Source organism: Rattus norvegicus, chromosome 12 (assembly GCF_036323735.1).
Source record: "Rattus norvegicus strain BN/NHsdMcwi chromosome 12, GRCr8, whole genome shotgun sequence".
NCBI classification, from domain to species: Eukaryota; Metazoa; Chordata; class Mammalia; order Rodentia; family Muridae; genus Rattus; species Rattus norvegicus.
In genome coordinates, this window is record NC_086030.1 from 40,824,748 (window position 1) to 40,847,500 (window position 22,753).

Below are 22,753 nucleotides of genomic sequence, written 5' to 3' on the forward strand. Positions count from 1 at the left end.
TATCCAAGACCAAATGTTATTCCGTTTAAGTGCTTTTAGCAGCACATGCTTCCTTACAACAGTTTCACACATGATGTATGAAATATTTGAGACAGGGTTTCTCTGTGTAGCCCTGGCTGTCCTGGAACTCACTCTGTAGACCAGGCTGGCCTCAAACTCCCAGAGATCCTCCTGCTTCTGCCTTTTCAGTGCTGGGACTGAAGGTGTTCGCCACCACACAGAGCCAAAATCTTTAATTTTTAACAAACCCAAAATTTTAAGGCCAGGCTGAGGCAGAGGCTGAGGCTGAGGTGGAGACTGAGGTGGAGGCTGAGGCTTAGGTGGAGGCTAAGGTAACTCAGTATTTCCTCACTGTCCGTCATCGTCCTGGGTTGTTCTTTCCTCTCCGAGTAAACTCCAAAGGAACCTCTGAGTCACTTTCACAGTGTGTTGTTTCCAGGAGACTCGACTACCATTCTCTTGTTTATTTCTTCAGGATGTATTTATATCGCACTGGGAACACATGGGGGCATCTGGAACTTTCCTCCACTCCCAATGGGAATGTTAAATGATGCCATCACTTTCAGAAAGTTTGCTAGTTAAAAACCAAAACCAAACCCCAAAACAAAACAGAAACACGAGCAACCACAGCAGCAGAGCCGACAGTGAGCCCACAGTTCTAATTTCAAATATTTATAAATTGAATAAAAGCACGTGGCAGTTATCCGGGTGCAGCAGCCTAAGCCTGCAAATCTAGCACTTGGGAGATGGAGACAGGAGGATATTGAGTTTAAGGTGATCCTTGCTACGTAGGCAGTTGAAGCCAAAATATTGGGATAAAAGGCATGTGCCTCTGTGCTCTACTTTTGTCAGGTATTATTATTATTATTATTATTATTATTATTATTATTATTATTATTATTATTATTATTATTACATCCTGGGGCTGGCCTTACAGGCGGTTCTGAACCACCTGTTGTAGGTGCAAAGCACCAAACTCTAGAAGAGCAGCAAGCATTCTTAGCCACGGAGATGTCTCTCCAGCCCCACAGCTGTGTGTTGTTTGCGGTTAACACGCCAGTGTAGACTTAGAATGCCCCCCTTTGTATCCGCTAGGTAGGAGGCGTTTGGAGGAGCCACCTTGCTCGGGAATGGGACCCTGGCTGGCACATCGGAGTCTCGGTCGCCTCGAAGAGGTCTGGCACCAGGAGGCATTAAGGACAAGGATGGCGAGTAGGTATTAACGGGCCATGACAGCGCAGAAGCGCCACCCACCACCATCCTCTCCTCATCGGGATTTGCCCAGCATTATTCAGGCAATCAATGCAGATGCCTCCGCTTCTAAATTCGTTTGTATGTTGGGGGTGGGGGGTGGGGATGAGGACCCTCGGGACACGCCCCCTAAGCTCCGTGAGCCAATGGAGGATGAGGAGGCGGGCCCGAGGAAACGGCAGCGCTGCCGTCCAATGGGCGTCCGTCAAGGCCCCGTGGCTGGCCAATGGGCGTGCCCCTCGGCGACGGTGGGAAGCGGCTGGGCAGCGAGGCCGTTGTTGGCTCGGGGCGGCCGAGGCGACTGTGGCGGTGGCGTTCCCGCTGGGCTCTGAGGTGAACGCGGGTGGCGGGGTGGGGTGGGGTGGGGTGGGGTGGGGTGGGGCGGGGCGGGGCGGGCGGGAGGTGGCGGCGGCGGCCGAGGCTCGTGGCGAGAGGCGGAGGCCCGGCCCGCTCTAACCGCCCGGGCCCGCGGAGCGCAGAGCGGTCGCTCCCCGAGGCGCCGCCGTGGCGTGTGGCTGGGCCTGCCTCCGCCTCCCGGGGCCTCCCGCCCGCTGAGTCTTCCCTGCCGTCGATAGAGGTCCGTCCGCCCCCGCTGCCCTCTTTGTCTGCGTGCTTTCCCGTAGACACTCACCTTAGGTTACTGAGTTTCATTTGCTTGTTTTCCGGGCTCTGCTACTTTGGACTAATTCGTTAAACAGTCTCAGTTGCCAGGGCACTGAGGATGGCAGGTGGCTTGACAATGTCCAGATCAGCCCGACGTTTTGTTATTAGTCAGTACCTGAGTCTGTTTCTGTGTCATGGGAGGAGTGATGTAAACATTGTTGCTGCATTTGTCAGCGCTTCGCCCTCTGCCGTGTATCCTGTACGGAAAGCGAGAGAAAGGGCTGGAGCATTCAGCCCTTGCCTGGCATGCCTGGGTGGGAGGGCCTCAAATTTGACGGAGAAAAATCACCTAAGTAGGCAGCGTCAGCATCTTTCTGTTCCATTTGATACGGTGTCCAATATTGGTATGATGTCCAATATTTGCTCTCTGCTTCTGTTTGGTTTTGATTTTTGTTTTTTGAAATAGGGTCTAATTCATCTCAGGTTGGCCTTGGAACTTACTGGGTCACCAAGATGGTTTTGAACTTCTGATTCTTCTGTATCTATATCCCTACTGGTAAATTTATGGGCGTGTACTATCATGCCCAGTTTTATGGCTGGTCAGGGAACACAGGGCCCCTGTACCACTTGAGCCCCAGCCTAGATTCATCACTTTGATAATACTCTTGCCAAAAGTATATAAAACCTGAGTTTAGTCCAAGAAAACACCAAACAACCCCCGCCCCCAAATTGAAGGATTGATTACAAAATAACTAGCCAGTAGCTAGAAACTCTTAGAAATTGCCAGAATAGCTAGCGGGCTCTGATTAAGGTACTAATTAGCTCAACAAAGCTGTGAGAAATTAGACACTAGAGAGCTTTCAAATCAGAGTAAAAAGAAACATAGTAACATCCAGGTGCTTTATGTCACCAGGATTGAAACTGGACCAAAGGGGGATTGGTGATCTCTTCACTGACATTTGAATGAGGTTTGAGGATTAGTTCCATTTTTAAAAAAGGATTAGGATTTGATGACATTAACTTTTACTGAAGTGGGGTGAAGGGCATAAGGGAATTCTTTGGATTTTAAGGCTTTTGGGGAGGCAACATTTTGTTATGTCAGGTTTTTTAAATTGAAAACTTAAAAAAAAAAAACCAAAAAACAAAACAAAAAAAAAAAACAATGAAAAGGAATGGCCCAAGTTTTTGTTCTTTTGCATGTCATCCCCAGAGCAGAAATGAAACAGAAAGTGATACCTCTTCCTTTGCAGTTTTCAGGAAGAGCCAAGATGGCCGAGTTTCCAGATGACCAGGCTGCTAGGCTGTGTGACAACTGGTAAGACATAGAATTTCATGGTTTGAGGACAAGCCAGCTTTGAAGACTTGGGTGGTTTATTGGCAGGTTGTGACTGAGGCTGTATGTGACCCTAAAAGATGCATGTCACTGTACCTAGAACCTTTTAACCATTTGGGTAAATGGCTTGTTTAGAATTTGACAGGAAGGTTTCTCTGGGTAGAATAGGGAGTGGAATGGATAAAAGCTGGAACTTGGGGCTCTGTTCTGTCTTTAATTAATGACTTAAGATGGGGCCAGGGTTGGAGGGGTGGTTCAGTGGGCAAGGGTTTAGGGAGACCCTTCTCAAAAAACAAACAAGAAATACTGGAGTGGTTTGGCCCCTCACCTTCCCTGGGCGAGGGGATGGACCACAGTCTTGTGGACAAGCTTTGCCACTGAGCTACCCTCAGCACTGCAGCCTTCACTCACATACAAGAAGTGAACTGATTGTTTTCTTCCTGTGATACGGGGTCTCTGTGTAGCCCTGGCTGGTCTGGCTCTCACTCTGTAGACCAGGCTGGCCTTGAATTCACAGAGATCCACCTGTCTCTGGGTCCCCAGTGCTGGGATTAAAGGTGTGTGCCCCCCTGGCTGAGAACTCACTTTTGGAATGTCTGAAGAAGTGCAATAATTCTGTTTGTTTGCTTGAGGCTAGGCTGTCACAGAGACCCACCTGCCTCTGCCAGCGTAGGAAGGAAGGACTTCCTGGAGTGGTCCTGAGGCTGTCTTTGAGATTTGGCTGTATGTGTGGTGATGGAAAAGTTAGTGGGGCAGCTCAGGATGAACCTTTTCTTTTTCTTTTATGGGGGGTGTTTTTAACACAGGGTCTTGCTATATATATATATATAGCCCAGGCTAGCCTGGGACTGGATATGTCGCCCTCAGACTGCTAGAAAAACAAAAATGAATCACATGGGCTTTTTTTTTTTTTTTCTGAGCTGGTTCCCATAGCTCAGGCTAGTTTCAAACTCTGCAAATAGTAAAGATGACCTAAATCGAAGACCTTCTGCCTTTACCTTGCAAGCACTGGGAGCTGCCATTTGTAGTGACGGTAGTAATTGTTGTTCTTCAGTGGCAGGGAGCAAACCCAGGGCTTCTCGGGAAGCAGCATACCTGAGGACCACTGCTGCCAGCTTAAACCTGGGGCATATGCCAGCGTGGTTCCAGGAAGCAAACTCCTAAGGCAGTGTTCATTAGCTGTCATCATTAAGTAGCGCTGTCCTGTTTAACCATTCCATGGTCCCAAGCTCTGTGCAGCACAGTCTGAATAGCTAGGTTTATTGCTCTCACATTTTTTTTTTCTTTTCTTTTCTTTTTTTCAGAGCTGGGGACCGAACCCAGGGCCTTGCACTTGCTAGGCAAGCGCTCTACCACTGAGCTAAATCCCCAACCCCTGCTCTCACATTTTTAACCCAAGTGTTGAAGAGAATCTTAAAATTTCTCTGAGTATGAGGGCATTGGAGCTCAGCTGCATGCTTGTGGTCAGAGGACATTTTCAGGACTCAGGTCTAGGAAGTGTCTTTACCTGCTGGAATCTATCTTGCTGTTTTTCCTGCGGGTGCATACTGCGTTTTAGTTAGTTTGGTTTTCCTCTTCCTTTGAGACAAGATTTTGTTGTGGCCTATAAAGTTTGTAGCCTCAGACTAGCTTTAAATTTGGTTCATAGACTAATAGAGCTCTAGACATGACCTTCCCTCCTTAGCCTCCTGAGTGCTCCAATCCCAGAGCTGCATCACTATTCTTGGATCTATGAATTCTCTCTCATTCCCTCTTTTTATGATTTATTTCTTCATTTATTTCATGTGCATTGCTGTTGTGTCTGCACATATGTCTGTGTGAGGGAGTCAGATCCCTTAGAACTGGAGCTGCCAAGTGGGTGCTGGAACCGAACCCATCTCTCCAGTCCTAGAAGAAAGGCTCTTTTTTCATAAGACTTGCTTTTATTTATTTATTTATTTATTTATTTATTTATTTATTTATTTATGGTATAAGTGCTCTGCTACATATACATCCACAGGCCAGAAGAGGGCATCAGATCCCCTTATAGATGGTTCTGAGCCACCATGTGGTTCCTGGGAATTAAACTCAGGACCTCTGGAAGAGCAACCACTTAACCACTGAGCCAGCTCTCCAGACCCCTAACACTCTTAGGGAAAACTAACGAAGCAAGTACTGTTTATTCTATTTGTGTGCGTGTATGCACGTGTGAGAATGTGTCTTGCCATTTCAGCAAAACTGGTTGGACACAAGCCCTGAGCCTGGGAATCTAAGCTCAGGTCCCCCTGCTGGCCCAGCAAGCACTTTACCCACTGAGCGAGCACAGTGCCGTCCCTTGGTTCTGTGCTTCACTTACCACATGGCATTTGTCCTAGGGTTTTCCTGCTGTGAGCACACACCATGACCAGGCAAGTCTTATAGAAGACAACATTTCATTGGGGCTGGCTCACAGGTTCAGAGGTTCAGTCCATTGTCATTAAGGCAGCACCCAGGCAGACCTGGTGCAGGAGGAGCTGAGACTTCTCCATCTTCATCTGCGGGCTGCTAGGGGAAGACCAATGGCTAGGGTAAGGGTCTTAAAGCCCACACCCTTAGTGACACACCTACTCCAGCAAGACCGCACCTCCAAATAGTGCCACTCCCTGGACAACGCATATCCAGGCCATGATAGCGTAGGAGGGAGGGAGATGCTGGTGGAGGGGACTCTGCTGTGCTGATGGAGAAGGAGCTCTGCTGCTCGCCCTGCCCTCATAGCTGAAGGGCACATTTCAGAGAGTGGCTTTCCCTGGTGCTCCATGCCTGCCATTTTAGAGTATCCCCAAGCATCATTTGCATGTCGGCATAAGTCAGTGGCTTTGTTATCATTGACATGGATAAAATAAGAAAATGTCACTTGAGAAGCAAAATGACATTTGGCTGAGACATCCTGATTCTCAGTCTGCTGTAATTTGAAGGAGTCTGGGACAGTGTATTAATAACTGCGAAGGGAATTCCGAAGCACAGTGGAGGAGCTAGTGAGAACAAGGTTACCTGGAGAGAGCACCTGACAGAAGAAAAGCAGCTTAGTGTGGAGGACTGGCCTACCGCACCTGCCCGGCTGAGGGACTGCTCACACTGCAGGCTTTGAAAGCTGGTCTGGGGGCTGTAGAGATGGCGCAGTGCTTAAGAACTACGACTACTCAGGTCAGCAGAGGACCTGAGTTCACATTCACCTATAACTCAAGCCGTAGGTAGAGTCAGATGTCTCAGGCCTCTCTGGGCAGCTGCCCTCATGAGCACATACCCATATATGCATGCATGTAAAAAATTAAATAAGGGAGCCCTGGGTTCCATCCTTTTTTTTTTTTTTTTCTTTTTTTCGGAGCTGGGGACCGAACCCAGGGCTTTGCGGTTGCTAGGCAAGTGCTCTACCACTGAGCCAAAACTCCTCCTTTTTTTTAAAGAATTATTTATTGTATGTATATGAGTACACTATAGCTGTCTTCAGACACACCAGAAGAGGGCGTTGGAACCCATTACAATGGTTGTGAGCCACCATGTGGTTGCTGGGAATTGAACTCTTAAGCGCTGAGCCATCTCTCCAGCCCCCCTACCCCAAATAAAATATTTTTAAAAAGTTGGTTTGGGACTGGAGAGATGGTTTGGTGGTTAAGAGCACTTGAGCACTCGTTGCTCTTCCAAGGGACCTAGGCTGTTTTCCCAAGGTTCAGTTCCCACACTGTGGCTCAAAGCCACCCAGAAGTCCAGATCCAGGGGATCTGGTGTCCTCTTCTGGCCTCTATGGGCACTGTATGCACACGGAGCAGATACATACATATGTAGGCACAACATTTATACACAGTGTCAGTCAGTCCAGCTAATAAATCTGTTGGTCTTTGAGCCAGGCATGGTGGATACTTAGGAGGCAGAGGCAGGTGGATGGATTTTGAGTTTGTGGCTAGCCTGGTCTACATAGAGAGACCCTGTTTCACAAAACAAAACAATTGGTCTTTGGAGCCTTCTCTGCCACCTCTCATTTTTCCCCTTGGTTTTTTTGAGGCAAGGTTTCTCTGTGTAGCCCTGGCTGTTCTGGAACTTGCTCTGTAAACTAGGCTGGCCTCAAACTTGGATCCTTTTGTCTGCCTCTCAAGTTGTCCTACCATTTCTGGCTCTCATCATGGAAGTTGCGTTGGATCCAATTAGGCAGTTAGTAGGAAAGAAAAGTTTGTTGTGTTGAAAATGTTTTTTTCCTAAATGGTGTCTATTCTATTTTATGTATTTATTTCGTCTGTGGGCACATGCGTGCCACAGTGTGCGAGTGAAAGTCAGAGGCTACCCTTTTGGAATCAGTCCCCACCATCTACCGTGTGGATCCTGGGGGTGAAATTTAGGTTATCAGGCGGCAAGTGCTTTTGTCCAGTTGAACCATCTAACAACCCTGAACTATTCTGTCTCCTCTTTTCTTCTGGATCTGGACATTCCAGGACATGGGAGTCTCAGCAATAGACGCCTCCCAGCACCTGGAAGGCTGAGGAAGGAGTTCCTAGCCAAACGGAGCTACAGTACAAGAACCTGTCTCAAAAGTAAAACACTCAGCAATAAAATCAGTAGCCAGGTCAGGTAGTTCCCACTTCCAACTCTCAGTAAACTAGGGCAGGAAGGTGGCTGTGAACTCGAGGCCTGCCTGTACTGCAGCGTGAGAACCTGTCTCAAAAGACGGGCTGGGCATGGTGGTCCTCACCTTCAGGCCCCACCTTGGCGAGGTGGAGAGAGGAAAATCAAGGTCTTTTCTGCAGGGTGACTTTGAGGCCAGCCTGTGCTCTGTGAGTTTCTGTGTGAAAGGATAACACAAAGCCGAAATGCTGGGGACAGAACCTGACAGGACGTGTCCATGTGACTGCACTGCGTGTAAGAGGGCGTGGGTCACATAGTAATGCCTGCCTTTTTCTTCCACTTATTTCTGTAGCAAAAAGGAAATTCCGGTATTTAATTTTACCATCCATGAAATCCACTGTCAAAGGAACATTGGTGTGTGCCCTGTCTGCAAGGAACCATTCCCGAAGTCCGACATGGACATTCACGTGGCTACAGAGCACTGTCAGGTGAACGCCCACTCCCAGATGTGCAAGGGAAGGCGCTGTTATACACCACTTGATTGACTCTTTTTATCCTAGGTGACCTGCAAATGCAACAAGAAGCTGGAGAAGAGGCAGTTAAAGCAGCATGTGGTTAGTGTCACCCTGGGAAGGAGGAATGGGGTCAGGCCTGCTGACAGCACAGAGCCACATTCACAAGAAAGCCTGTTCACAACCTGTTGCCCCCACCCCCTGCGTGCAGACCTGTGCTCAAAGCCCTGCCAGATGGGCTCCTAGCTCTTTTTTTTTTTTTTTTTTTTTTGGTTCTTTTTTTCGGAGCTGGGGACCGAACCCAGGGCCTTGCGCTTCCTAGGTAAGCGCTCTACCACGGGCTCCTAGCTCTTGAACGCCTTCCTTGGACTGTGTTCTTTCCCCATTGGTGCCTTCCTGGCTGGTTCTGTATGTTGAAAAGTGGCTTTTCCTTTCATTCTTAATTATTTTTAGCTAGTGTGTGTGTTGTGTGTCACAGCGTACATGTGGAGGTCAAAGGGTAGCTTATGGGAGTCATTTCTCCTCCCTGGGCCTCAAACGTCTGTCAGCTTTGGCAGCAAGTAATGTAGTTGCAAAACAGTAGGCAGACCTACAGTTCTGTGCTCCCACTTGTTAGAAAGCACTCATTCCAGCTGGGGTTAAAGAAGACTGAAGTGGATACTTAGTAGTTTTTTGTCCTTGTGAACTCCCTATGTGTAATAGGCCCTTCCCACCTTGCATTGCAGGAGACTGAGTGTCCTCTGCGCCTTGCTGTCTGCCAGCACTGTGATCTGGAGCTTTCTGTTGTCAAGTTGAAGGAGCATGAGGATTACTGTGGTGCCCGGACAGAGCTGTGTGGCAGCTGTGGGCGCAACGTGCTTGTAAAGGAGTTGCAGACTCACCCTGCTGTTTGTGGGAGAGTGGAGGAGGAGAAGAGAAGCGAGGCCGCTGTCCCTCCTGAGGCTTACGACGAGCCTTGGAGTCAGGATAGAATCTGGATCGCATCCCAGCTTCTCAGACAGATCGAGGCTCTGGACCCACCCATGAGGCTCCCTGGAAGGCCCCTGAGAGCCTTTGAGGCAGACCCTTTCTACAGTAGGACTGCCAGCCAGAGGGGCGTGACAGCCCATTTTCCCATTCAAAATAATCTTTGTGAGTTGTGCTTGGCAATAGGAAGTGGGTAGTGGCACCATCCCAGGACAAAAGGGCAACAGGACTTTGGAGACAAATAGATCTTGATGCTAGAAACATAACAGCCGCTGGGTAACAACGAGAAGGATGCCCCACTTGCCTATAGAGCAGGAATAAGGAGGTGTGGTGTGCTGTTGCCGTTAGGATCCATGACGATGGCCTGACGGGCGGGCTCTAGTCTCTGAGGCACCTGCAGCACACTGTCAGGTTCTTAACAGGGCTCATTAGCACAGGGAGGGAAGGGGCAAGCTCAGCTTGGTGGCCTGGCTGTACCACAGTGCAGATAAGACAGCGCAGTGTTGAGCCCGGGGCCCGTCTGTGTCTCACAGCTACCCCAAGTAGTCCTGCGGATTCGTTACTTGTGTATCTTCCCAGTGGCTTATTGTCTCTTGGCACATGTCAGGTTCAGAGATCCCAGAGGGCAGAGGGCTGGATGCGAGGGTCGGCAGGCTTCTGCTGGCCTTGACCGCTTGCTAGGCTCGGATGGCGCCTGTCTCTACTGTGCTCACACATTGCTGCTTTCTTGCCAGTTGAAGAGCAAGAAAGGCAGGAAAGGAACAGAAGCCACCAGTCCCCAAAAGACAGTGCTGAGAATAGCGCACACTTGGACTTCATGTTGGCCCTGAGTCTGCAGAATGAGGGACAGGCCTCCAGCATGGTAGAGCAGGGCTTCTGGGAGTCTGTGCCGGAGGCCGACCCCGCTCGTGCTGGGCCCACATCTCTAGGTGACATAAAGGGTAAGTGTGCTGCTTTGGCATCGTCTTCACAGCGCTTTCTTATTTTTTATTTTTGCTTGCTTGTATGTTCTTGTACTGTATGCATTCGTAAAGGTGAACAGGTTCACACCTTTAATGCCGGTACTTGGGAGATCTCTGAGTTTCAATTCAGGGCAGTATAGTCAGACAGTCTTGGAAAAATGGATTGTTTTTTCAAGACAGGGTTTTCCGTGTAGCTCTGGCTGTGTTGGAACTTGTTCTATAGACCAGGCTGGCCTGAATTCAGAGATGCACACACCACACACACCCCCAACCTCTGCCCTGAGTGCTGGGAATAAAGGTGTGTGCTCCCACTGCTTGGCTGAAAATAGAAAGATTTAATGAGACAGAACTCACCTTATTTTTGCTTTTCCAACCTTATTCTAAACTGTTCTGAGAACTGTGCAGTGGACCCCCACCTGCCCCTTGTCTCTGTTTCCCTTTTCTTTTTCTACACGGACCTCCATACATATTCTCCTAAGTTCTTTAAAAATTAATAGACACATGGTATTCTGTGCTTAAATACTGTGGCATGTGTTTAACAAGAGCACTCTATGTAAAGAAGACAAATGTCACAAAACAAAAGTTCCTCACTCTTTTAGTTTATTTCATGTATGTGTGTACACTGTTGCTCTCAGACACACCAGAAGAGGGCATCGGATCCCATTACAGATGGCTGTGAGCCACCATGTGCTTGCTGGGAATTGAACTCAGGACCTCTGGAAGAGCAGTCAGAGCTCTTAACCACTGAGCCATCTCTCCAGCCCTCCAAGTTCTTCACTCTTATATACTATTCCGTAGTACTTTTTGTTGTTCCAAGTTTTTATGCATTGGCACTTTTGATTTATTTTTTTCTATTTTTTTTTTTCAATTTTTTTTTTCAATTTTTTTTTTTTTGAGTCAGAGTCTCCCTATGCAGTCCTGGCTGTCTTTGCCTCTGGGAGACAGATGGGAGGAAAGAGGTGTGCCCACCATGCCAGGCCACATAGGTACTTTTGGGAAGTCCAGGGCAGCTGTTTGCAGAGTGTTCTTCCTCTGTCTGGATCCAGTTCTGTCAGGACCTTGTACTGGTGTTTTTACAGCTTTTCACTTTTTTTTTTCTGTGAGGCCCAAGCTGGCCTTGAACTCACTATCCTGCCTCATCCTCTCAAATGCTGAGACTGTAGGGTGTGCCATCATGCCAGGATTCTTGCTTGGTAGCCTCTTACAGGGTTCTGCCTTCTGTTTAGCTCATTCTATCTTTACCTAATTCTTTCTTTCTCTTTTTTAAAAAAAAGTCGTGTTTCCAAATGGTCTTTGACAAACTCCAGAGGATTTTCTTTTCGTGTGAAACCTCTACTTGTATCAGTTTTGGAATTTATACTGTGTCCTTGGCATCCAGCACCCACCCCTGCCCCAGTCAGACTTGTGTGTCAGGCACTCTGGGGGAAGGGCTGACCGGCACTTGTTTGTTTGGGGCTCCAGGTGCTGCTGACGAGACTCTCCTGCCCTGTGAGTTCTGTGAGGAGCTGTACCCGGAGGAACTGCTCATTGACCATCAGGTAGGTGTGTGTTACTCTTCAGGACCGTGAGCAGGCTCTGGGCGGTGTGACAAGCTGCAAGAGGCCTTAGCGAGTGCAGCGCTGGTGGTGCGGTGTAACCGCTTTTCCTTTATGCTGTAGTACTCAGGCTCAAGTGACCTTTCTACCTCCGTGTCCCAAGCAACTGGGATTGTGGGCACACAGCACAGCACTGTGTCTCGTTTTCAGGGAGCCATGGACCTCTTTCCACTTGACTAAGTGATGAGGCCTCGCTCAGCACAGCTCAGGTGCTATGTAGTCTGTGCTTTGGGTGACAGGTCACACCCTGCTTTGGGTTGAATACTTTAAATGGTCCTTTAGTAAGGATAAAAGACTGTTTGGCCTTTGTTTATGGTTTGGGCCCCGTGTGTGGTGATGGCACGGGTGCAGTAGGGAGCAGTAGAGTGGAGATGAACTCTGTTCTTTCCAGCTCTGCAGCACTCAGGGGGTGAAGTAGTTTCTTGGTGAAAATGTTTATTGATAGAATTTTTTCTTAACCTTTTTTTTTATTTTTTTAACATTATCTTTTGAATGACAGACAAGCTGCAACCCTTCACATGCCTTACGTTCACTCAATACTGGCAGCTCTTCCATTAGGGGGGTGGAAGATCCTGGTGCCATCTTCCAGAACTTTCTACAACAAGCAACAAGTAACCAGTTAGACACTTTAATGGGCCTGAGCAGTTCAGCTGCTGTGGAAGACAGCATTATCATCCCCTGTGAGTTCTGTGGGGTGCAGCTGGAAGAGGAGGTGCTGTTCCACCATCAGGTGAGAGCCTGCTGAGCTCACGGTATCGAGTATGCTCGAGCAGGGGCTGAGGGAGCGTCTCCCCGAGTATGGAGGCTTCCTGATTTTGACTGGCAGGCTCTGCTGGGCTATGTGAGTGCTGTGTTCCTTAACACGGGCTCCAGCTCTGGCTTTGCCATGTGGTGATGCCCTGAGGCTCCTGGAAGGAAGGGTGCTACACTGCACACTCTAAAGGCCTTTCCCAGTCTTCCCAGTCTGGACTCCTGTGTTGTTAGTGGGGAAAGTGCTCCCCACCCACAGTGGTCAGCTGTGTGAGGAGCCGGCAGGGCAGGCGCAGCCTTGCATGGCTCTCGGTAGCTCCTCCCACCTCAAGGACAAACTGCTGCTTGTCACCTAAGCCACCACACAAACACTGCAGACAGAGCATGCTCTTCTGACCACAGGAGAGTCTCAGGAGTCCATGATGGCTGTCCATTCTATTCCCAGAACTTGGCTTCCTCTGATTTCCAGGAGTTGTAGTGGCTGTCAGTGTCTCCCAGCCTGCTGATGCTCTTCCCTTCCCAGCATCCAGAGTACTCAGTGTTTTCTTTTCTTTTTTAAAGGATCAATGTGACCAGCGCCCAGCCACAGCAAACCACCGAGCAATGGAGGGCATCCCTACACAGGATTCTCAGCCTGAAGACCGTTCACCAGAGCTGTCCAGGAGGCGGGTCAAACACCAGGGTATCAGCTGGGGCTGAGCGAAGCTGCAGCCACTGCTGGCTCAGGCCTGCTTCCCATTCCTGCTCTCCCGGAGGCTTGCCTAGGCCTCTAGTTCCCATGCATGAGGGTCTCTTGGGAGCTCTGCTGAGGCTAAGTGGTCCCCACATTACCCCAGGCTGACCCAAGTGCAGATCTTATAGGCTCATGGCTTCCAAGACAGCTGTGAATCACAGTGCTGTGGTAAGCTGTGGTTCCTGACTGCTTTATTTAGTCATCTAGCTGGGTGCGTGTTTCTGAAACTTCCCACCACAAAGTCAACTGCAAACAGCTTTTCATAGTTGGCTGACATCTGTTTGCTGAACAGTTAGGAACCTGTCCTTGAGGATCAGGACATCAGCATGTGGAGTGGGCTCTCTGCCACAACAGTCTGCTAGTAACAGCTAGGGTAGCCTTCCCCCTAAAGCCATTGCCGCCTTCTCTTCCCAGGAGACCTGTCGTCTGGCTACATGGATGATGTCAAGCAGGAATCAGTGAAAGGCTCCACCTACTCGCTGTCTCCCAACAGAACCATGAACAATGTGTCTACCTGTAACCGACTGTTGAACTCATCAGGCCCCAGGTCTGACTGCCAGCGTAGCCCTCCTGGTGTGCTGAAGCTCAACAACTCAGGCAGCCAGGACATCCGTGGGCGGATTAGAGGCAGCCAGAATGGGCCCATAGCATCTGCGCATGCTCCAGTGATCCACTCTATTCGAAATCTCTATCCAGAAAACCTTGCGCCCTCTTTTCCTCATGGCTCCCCTGGGAGATTCGGAGCCAGGTAAGCAGCAGCCCCAGAATGGAGCCAATAGTGGCTGAGGAAAGCATGGGAGGACATGTGGAGCTGGTGGCATGGCTCAGTGGTAAAAGCACTTGATGAGGAAGCCTGACGACCTGAGTTTGATCTTCAGAGACAGACTTGTCCTCTGACCACCGCACATGTCATAGCACGTGTACCCACACACATGACACACGCAGAATGATTAAAGCAGTGAGTTTAAAGACACACCTTTATTCTGTGCGTAGGCCATGCCCCGTGGAGGGCTTTGCCTTTTTCTCCTCAGTGATTCTCGTGTGGAACCTAGAACCTCATGTGTGCTCAGCTTGTGCTTTAACTAGCCGCCCCACCAGACTCATGGAGGAGCCTGGGCTTGCCTGGTGCTGCCCTCTCCTCTCCCGAGTTCCCATGTCAGCATGCTGATTCCTCATCTGTGTTTGCAGTGGGAGGAGTGAAGGCAGTCGGAGCTCTCGGGTCACCCCTACAGCCGCCAGCTACCACAGCAGAGCAGCAAAGGTAACTGGGGTCCCGTAGTGATGACGCTCAGGGCAGATGCAGACCTGGGTGGGACTGGTGGGGTTATGGATTCAGAGAACTTGCTGGGTACACTCCCAGTAGTGTGGGGTCCATTCCTTGGCTTTTTTTGAGGAAAGCTGTCTGGGAAACAGGCAGCTCCAACATGTCTGTTCTTTGATTCCTTAATCTTGTGTTATCCACAGGCAAAGCCTCCGAAGCAGCAGGGAGCAGGGGATGCAGAGGAGGAGGAAGAGGAGGAGTAATGGCGACTGTGGGGGGCTCTTGCAGCCACCCCTATGCATAGCAGTACCTGCTGGTGCAGTGTCCAACTGCCTCGCAGGCTCATTGGGCAGGAGAGACACCAGATTGTAATTTTTCCTATGTTATGGCCATTTTGTGTCTTTGAGATTGTGCAGTGGGTATTGGGGTTTGAGGGAGGGCTAGCTGGGAGGCCCGAGCTGCCACTGTTGAGCAGCAGTGAAATCAGTGTCTGTGGCCCTCTTGGCCCTAAGGGCTCCATCCTTAGAGATGTCGTCAGCACTGCTTCTTGGTGCTTTGTGGTCCTGCTGGACAGAGAGGAGGGTTCTGGGAATCTCAGATACCAGTGAAGCAATTCTCTCCCCCTGGGGGCCTAAGCTTGGGTTTGCAGCATGTTAGGAACAAGCTGAGCGGCAGGTATATGGCAGGACTAGAGGCCACCTTGGTGCTTGCGGGTCACTCACCCACCTCTCTGCTCCTGGTGGGGAATGTACTGCTCTGTTCGTGCTGCCCTCACCAGGGCCACACCTGCCCTCACAGGGACTGAAGCTCCAGCCCCTTCCCTTCTTATTTTACTGGTTTAATTATTTCCTTGTAATAGAAATAAAGTTTGTATTTAGAGCTCAGCTGAAGCTTGTGATTCTTTCTACAGAGATAGATGGAGCAAAGTGCATCGTCTCACTGTGTAGCCTGGGCTGGCCTTGAACTTAGCATCTTCCTGCCTCAGCTTCTAGGCTGCAGGCACAGTTGATGGTTGAGCTCTGTTGGATGCCCCAGCATGGGTTCCTTGTCAGAGTGCTCATAACTCAAGAGGTCATGTTCTTTTCCCTAAGACATCCCATGTAGACCAGGCTTTACACTTTGGAGGAAACTCAGAGCTGTGGTAATACTTGGGGATAGGGAGTTGTCTCTGACAGAGAAAAACGAAGGGCGGGCCAGCCACGGGGATGCACACTTAAAGCCACTGGAAGACTGAGGAACCTAGATTGCTCTGGATTTGTCTTAAAGCAGAACACAAAATCCTGAACCCCAGGAGCCATGCCTTTGAAGGACAGCCAATCTTGCTTCAGCACTCTGGTCAAGGAGGAAGACAGCGGAAGAACTGCCACTTTCAGATGGCACACAGATCGCACAGTTTACAAAAGGCTGTTCTGTTAATTCTCGGCAAAGCCAGGACAAAGAATTATTATTCTGTCCCCAAATGAGAAATACTATAGTCAAGATATGTCACTCAATCATACTTCAAGACACCAGGCTCGCCAAGGGTGGCTAGCTTAGAAAACCTTCCTCAGGAGCCAAAGGGCATGGCTTCTGCTGTTACTGACTTCCTCCTGGAACTTTAAAAGAGGTGACAGGGTTCAGGGCAACTTGGGTCTCTCTCTGGTGAGGACGGCACAGGCCATCAGGAAGGAGAACTCTCAATCCACAGGACACCGTGTGTTTTGGACATGGTAAAATGACAATGGACTGGCTTGTGGGCTGTTAGTCATCTGCTGTCCTAAGAGCTGTGGAAATAGAGAATTCACATGCAACTAAAGGCAGACAAGTGTAGCTAGAAGTTAATTTCCCTGTATTCTTGAGCCTGCACTTTTTCTTAGCCATTCTGGTGTTCACAGCTGTGGTTCCTAGCCATTCCATTGTGTGCTTTGATGTCATTCCCTCGGAATTCTCAGAATTGCAGATATATACCCTTGTTTAAATGTATTTTTAAATTGTGTATATTAGTTGTAAGAAATGGGTTTTATTATGACTTTCTCATACATAAAACATGCATTTTATATGGGGCTGAGTCGACATTTGTTTAGATCAGACTGGCCTTGCACTTGTGGTCACAGGCCTCTTCTTTTTCTGGGGTGGTGGGGTGAGAGAGAAGTCTGAGGTAGCACAGGCTGTCCTGAGCTTTCCCTTTCCTCTTCAGTGCTCCACCATGCCTCGCCCCGTCTGAAGTTAGTCCTTCCCTGGCGACATACACAAAGACTGTCCTGGTTGTTTTGTGTGCCGCTGGGTTGAACCTGGCTCGGCAAAGGTAAGGTTTCTTTCACTTTCTAGGCTACGAAGCCATTCTGACACAGGGCTGATTTTCTCAAGGTTGGCACTCTCCTAGATGGACGTCTGCTCTGTGTGTGTGTCTGTGTGTGTGGTGTGTGTGTGTGTGTGTGTGATGTGTGGTGTGTGCACTATGAGTGCCCCCTGCTGCTGATGTGTCTGCTTACCCTTTCAGCTGTTTCTCCACTACTGCCCTGGTCCCTTTGTCTTTTTGTACTACATAGACTTTTTCTCATCTTTAAACTGTTTTGATGCTAATCTTCAAAGCCTGTCTGCTGTTGTCTCATGTCTTTTTTCCTGATTTAATGGAATGAATACTTTTGCTGGGGTTGGGATATTGTGTCTCTGTTGTTCATTTCCAGTGTAGACTTTCTCTTCCATCATACCAGGTAGACATGAAGCCCTAAGGCAGCTCCTAGCAGCCTTTGGTGTGGCAGTCAGCTGGCACTTTCCACAGACACCCCAGAAGCTGTACAGGCTTTCCCTCTAGGTCATTTGAAAGTCCCCTGTCCCCAGATCTGTTTGAAATCTATTATCCTGGTACACAGGCCCTCCAATTCCACTCTGTAGTTTTTGAGACAGGGTCTGTGTAGCTCTGGCTGGCCTGGAACTCACTCTGTAGCCCAGGCTCCTCTGCCAAGGGCATGTGCAGCACAGGGGAGGAGCCTTCTGAATGTGCTCTATAAGAGACCACGGTGCTGCGAAGAGGGGAGTCCTTGATGAACAGAGCAATGAGTGAGTGGGCACTTGTGCCTTTCCAGCATAAGGAGAGCTGTTTGGTTGGGTCCCTTCTGTTCCTGTGATGAAGATGTGTTTAGGAGTTGGTGAGGATGACCATGAAGCAGTGGGAGGGGACAAGCAAGTCTGAATTCGGTTGGGGTCCCCGAGACAACAGAGGCTCCTTGGGGTGGGTGGTTGCTGTTCAAGTAGGTTTAGATGCACTGCCTCCCCAGGACAACTGTTTGAGAACAGTCAAACTCATCTAGGGTGACAGCTGGCTCTGGAAAACCTCCATGCCAGGCTCTAGAGCACAGACTAGCTGTCAGGACAGAGTGGGTGGCACTCTGAAACAGGAGGAGGTAGTTCGAAAGCTAATGGAGTGCAGTGAGTGCAAATGTTAATTCCTAGCCACTTGTGACACCTGGGCGTCAGAGCCACCTAGAGCAGTGCCAGCCTTCGAGCTTGCTCAGCAAGAGGAGATGACCACACACTCAGGTCGGTCAGTCAGATGAAGGTTATTTATTGGTGTGACTTTTTCCGTAGTGAGCTTCCTTTACACAGCATAGTGTAAGTAGCATCAGACTGAATGGGGGCTGTTAATGCAGTCATAAATAATTATAATAAATATACATCAAGTAACTTTACAGCACACATTGTTCAGGGCCAAGACTGGGATCTGTCTGGACCTCAGTGCGCTCTCTAGGAGCAGCAGCTGAGTTAGCAGCAGATATCTCACTCACAGCTGTCATCTAATCAAGGAATGGGCCAACAGAAGCTTCCAGAACCCTCCTGGGGAGGTAGCTGACAGAATCCCAAGTCCATTCGTGGGACAAGGATAGAAGGGAACCAAGGATCTGAAGGTACAGGAATGAAAACTCACTTTAAAATTCAGAGGCTCCTGCCTTCTGTCGAACAGAGTCAGGATCCTTGAGGTCGCTGGGGTGGTCCCACACAGCGGCCACGATCTTCTGTGAGAGCAGGGCTTGCAGCCCTGTGACTGGCGTGGCCAGCACACTGAGCTGGGGCATATCACTTCCCCGGGTGGGGTTGGGTGGGGTGTTTTCTGTCATGGTCCTCAATGCGTTTCCTAAGTGTAACGAGGAGGAGATGGATGCCAGCCCTAAGGCTTGCACGGCCTCCCAAGCAGGCCGGGTGCTGTGGAGAGGAGCACATCCTCCTCACTTTCCTTAGAACTTCTGTGTGCACAATATCATACAATAGCTACAGCGCTGCCATTCTGTGACAACTGGTGAGGCCCAAGTGACAGTGTCCAACAGTTGGCATGTGCTGCTCTTGAACAAAGTACCATTGGACAAAGACTTATTTGGGGCACAAATGCACTGGGGTAGTGGGTGAGCCTGCAGGAAGCTCAGCCCTGGCACACACGTTGGTTGTAGAGGGTGCTGGGCAGGCCAGCCAGGGCACAGAGGAATCCCCTGCAGTCTCTGCCTGGGTCACTGATGCAGCCCTGTGTGGGCAGAGCACCTCAGACAGTCTTTAGAGATGGGCTGTAACCCTTTCCTGGGCTCCTTACAGCAGTGTGGTGAGGTGGGCCCTCTCTGAGCACAGAGTGGGGTAGGCTTGAGTCATGTGCTTTCCTGTGCAGTCAGCTGTAGAAAGGCCCACTCAGCACTATCCCTCTAGCTCCACTGTCTTTCAGCTCCAGCCACCAAGACGTGCCCAACCTGTCTGTGAACTAAGGCCTGGAGTAGCCCCTGGGTGTCTGCTCCTGAGGTATCCTCAGGCCATTCAGCCCAGGTGCCCAGAAGAGACAGGTGGCAGATAGGGCTGCCTCGATGGGAGGAGACAAGGGGCCTCTGTGGGATTTCCTAAAAAAAAAAACAACAAAAAAACAAAAACAAACAAACAAAAAAAACCCCAAACAAACAAGGCAGGGACACACAGTAAAGCAGGAAGGTTAACACATGAGTTCCCCGTGTCTCTTGAATGTTTGAGCACTAGCTCAACCACTCAAGACGGAAGGAGGGAGCCCTGCAGACGCTGCCTCTGGGAGAAGCCAGCTCAGGGCAGGAGGGCAGGACTGAGGACTGCTCACACATTTGTGGAGACACTCTGTAAGAGAACAGGATACTTTGTGTGGCTGAGGTCACCTCAACCCTCAGCTTTCCACTGGTGGCTCTCTGATGACGAGCCACCTGAACCTGTGGCATCACAGCAGTCTGGTAGCCACCAAAACAGTGTCCAGGAAGATCAAGTTAGACATAAACTGTCGGGAATTAACTATCCTACAAATGTACCACAGACAGCAGCAAAGGAACGGACCCTCACAAAATGGACACATACAAAGTGTCTTCCAGGTGGTCCTGGGACACGGACGAAAGTTCAGAATGCAAATGTCGCCAGCTCCTCACTTGAGGCCCTGGAGGGATGCGCCTGGACTGGCTTCCCAAGCCGGCAGAAGGGTGCCTTGGTGATAGCCTAATCTTCTGGCCCACTCCCATCAGCCACTTAGGGGGTCTTCACGGTAGTGAATGGCACAGCGCAGCTTCTCCAGCATGATCTCCAGGGAGGAGTACTGGGGAAGCTTGATCATGAACATGCAGGTCTCCACTCGGATGTAGCGGGAGTCGGGAGGACCTGCAGAAGGCACAACACCAACTTCAGAGGGCTGGATTTGGGCTTCTGCCTCCTGGCTGGCTTCCTGGGCACTCTGTGTGTGCCTCTGTGTATAGGCACTCTCTGTGTGGGTCTCTGTGCGTTTGCATGCATGCATGTTCTGCATTTTGCAGGACAGAAGGAGCAGTCTATCTTCCCACTTTGGGTGGTCAACTAGGCAGGAGTGGCTACAGTAAGCCTTGTCTCTGTTTCTCCAGGGCTGAGATCACAAAAATGCCACCATGCCTGGGTTTTAAAAGGCTAACAGAGTGGAGGTGGAGGTTGTCAGAGGTGCATATCTTTAGGCCTAGCACTTAGGTGCAGTGGCAGGTGGATCTGTGAGTTTGAGGCCAGCCTGGTCTACTTCCTACTGAGTCCCAGAACAGCCAGAGCTACACAGAGAAACCCTGTCCCCCAACCCCCACCCACATACACATGCACACGTGCACATGCACACTTGTGTGTGGTGTGCCATGTGTAGAGGTCAGTGTGTGTGTGTGTGTGTGTGTGTGTGTGTGTGTGTGTGTGTGTGTGTGTGTGTGTGTGTGGTGTGTGCCACATGTGTAGACGTCATAGATAACTTTGCAGGAGTCAGCTCTCTCTACCACATGGGTCCCAGGGATAGAATTTAAGTCAGGTTTGAGCCATCTTACTGGTTAGTCTGTCCGTCCGTCCGTCCTTCCTTCCTTCCAAAATGTGGGTTCCATGGGTCAAACTCACATTGTCCCCAGTACAGTGGTAAAAAGTCCCACTTGTCACACTAAGGTTTGATGCCCTAACAGGGAGGCAAAATTGTCCTTTTGACTGGGCATGGTGCTACACACCTATAATCCTAGACCTGGAAGGAGGAGGCCCGAGGATTAGCGGCTCAAGGTCATCCTCAGTTACACAGTGAATCTGAGGCCAGCCTATGATACGTATGACACACAAACTATCTTCCTGCATCTGAAAGGTGAGAATCTAGGGTGTGTCTTGGAGGTCTCCAGCCTCCCTGGCGCACAGGGGTCCCTGCATTTCATCTCTGGCACTGCAGGGCTTTACAGAAGAAAATGGTCAGCAATGTGCAAGCTGTGGCTCCTTGGCATCTTTTAAATGTTGATGCATCATCCGGGCTGGGTGGCCACAGTGCTCACGAAGCCTCCCCTGTATGACTGAGTCCTGGCGTGTGGGGTCTTGGTTACTGAGTCCACAAGGACCTAAGGGTCCCACCAACAGGAGCTGGGAAGGGCAATACCTGCTGTGCCATCTGGAGGGGCAATCTTCATGGGGTACGGCGGCACATGGGCTGTGTCAGGACCGCCGTCCTTGCAAGGGCAGGTGAAGGGGATGCGCTCCTGATTGCAGGCGAACTTGATGAACTTGCACAGTTCCTCCTGGGTGAACGTCTCCAGAGCCCCCCAGAAGAGCTCGATGTGCTGGTCTGTCTCCATCAGCCCCACCTGGTACATGGTGTGGGCCTGGGGAAGAAAGCCCAGTGGTGAGCGGGCCTGGCCTGACCCCAGGCAGGGTGGGGCAGGAGCTACATGTGGACCAGAGCATGGGGCAGCGGTGGTGAGGGCAGAGCTCGGGACCGTCGGGAAGGGCAGGGCTACCTACCTTCAGGAACTCTAGGTTGACGTACGGGAGGCCACAGGTACGCAATTCCATCTCCAGTGGGCTGAGGGTGGTGAGCAGCTGCAGGGGGATGATGGAGCCCAGGCCAGCACGCACAGCAGTCACGCACTCCATGTTCTGTAGCTCACGCAGGCGTAGGCTCCGGATGGCTGCCGCGTAGATATCCTTGTTCTCCCAACTGTCGAGGACCACCAGTGAGGTAAGGGGAGATGTGATGGCATGACTCTTGGCCTGGGGGCTGCATCTACCCAGATGGTCGAGCCCTGCTTCATGGCTCACCCTACTCCTTCAGAGCTGTTACTGCCTAAGGCAGTGCTTCTCAACTTTCCTAATGCTGCAAACCTTTGACACAGCAGTTCCTCACGTTGTGGTGACCCCCAACCATAACATTATTTTTGTTGCTGCTTCCTAACTGTACATTTGCTATTGTTATAATTGTAATATAAATATCTGTGTTTTCTGATTGATTGCCTTAGATGACCCAAAGAGGTCAGGACCCACATGCTGAGAACCATTGCCTCAAGGGGCCCTTTAGTTAAAATAAAGACCTCTTTTCTTGTGTCCTACCTCCGACCTTACACCCTCCCCTGGGAACATCCCGTCTCACTAGTGTGGTCCAGCCCCTTCCAGTCACACACTCACGCCACAGGGATGTGCCGGCCACGGCTGCACAGCTCCACCTCCTCGCCAGTCATGGTCAGGTAGGTGAAGCGGCAGCAGGGCTTGGGGCCTTCCGGGCTGTCAGTGGCCAGGTGCTGGGAGGCGATCTCGGCACACAGGGCCTCCAGCTCGCTCTCATCGTTGATCTGTGGACACAGGCAGGGTGAAGCTGGCTGCTGCTCTGCTGCCAAGGCCCCCAGGCAGCAGAACTCTGCCCTTCAGCTGGCACACGCTGGCCTGCTCATGGGCCCACAGGAGGCTTGGCAGACTTGCCAGCATTCATTGTGCCTGCATCTGGAGC

General features: G+C 50.3%; 2 protein-coding genes across 15 annotated transcripts in view; one reads left to right on the forward strand and one right to left on the reverse strand.

Moving 5' to 3' along the window:
• Window positions 1-22,753, reverse strand: part of Hectd4 (HECT domain E3 ubiquitin protein ligase 4) — a 191,353-nt gene that overhangs the window by 24,516 nt on the left and 144,084 nt on the right. For 12 of the 13 annotated variants that reach the window (XM_039089874.2, XM_039089873.2, XM_017598533.3 and 9 more), the window contains 4 exons: window positions 22,435-22,598; window positions 21,775-21,970; window positions 21,413-21,635; window positions 18,062-20,160 (listed from right to left, as the gene is read on the reverse strand). The exons of the other annotated variant lie outside the window; for it this stretch is intronic. In XM_039089874.2, the coding sequence (XP_038945802.1) occupies window positions 20,024-20,160; window positions 21,413-21,635; window positions 21,775-21,970; window positions 22,435-22,598 (720 nt within the window). In that variant the 3' untranslated portion in view covers window positions 18,062-20,023. Of the gene's footprint in view, window positions 1-18,061; window positions 20,161-21,412; window positions 21,636-21,774; window positions 21,971-22,434; window positions 22,599-22,753 lie in introns of those variants that run through there. 13 annotated transcript variants of the gene reach the window in all.
• Window positions 1,504-15,422, forward strand: Trafd1 (TRAF type zinc finger domain containing 1). Of its 2 annotated transcripts, none has more exons than NM_053760.2 (12): window positions 1,504-1,584; window positions 3,105-3,169; window positions 8,112-8,247; window positions 8,320-8,373; window positions 8,997-9,402; window positions 9,972-10,178; window positions 11,661-11,737; window positions 12,294-12,524; window positions 13,106-13,226; window positions 13,692-14,025; window positions 14,466-14,538; window positions 14,742-15,422. In NM_053760.2, the coding sequence occupies exons 2-12, from the start codon at window positions 3,123-3,125 to the stop codon at window positions 14,799-14,801; spliced, it is 1,746 nt and encodes a 581-aa protein (NP_446212.2). In that variant the 5' UTR covers window positions 1,504-1,584; window positions 3,105-3,122; the 3' UTR covers window positions 14,802-15,422. The 2 variants fall into 2 exon arrangements, with proteins under 2 accessions (NP_446212.2, XP_006249438.1); XM_006249376.5 differs by lacking the exon at window positions 1,504-1,584 and adding an exon at window positions 1,659-1,828.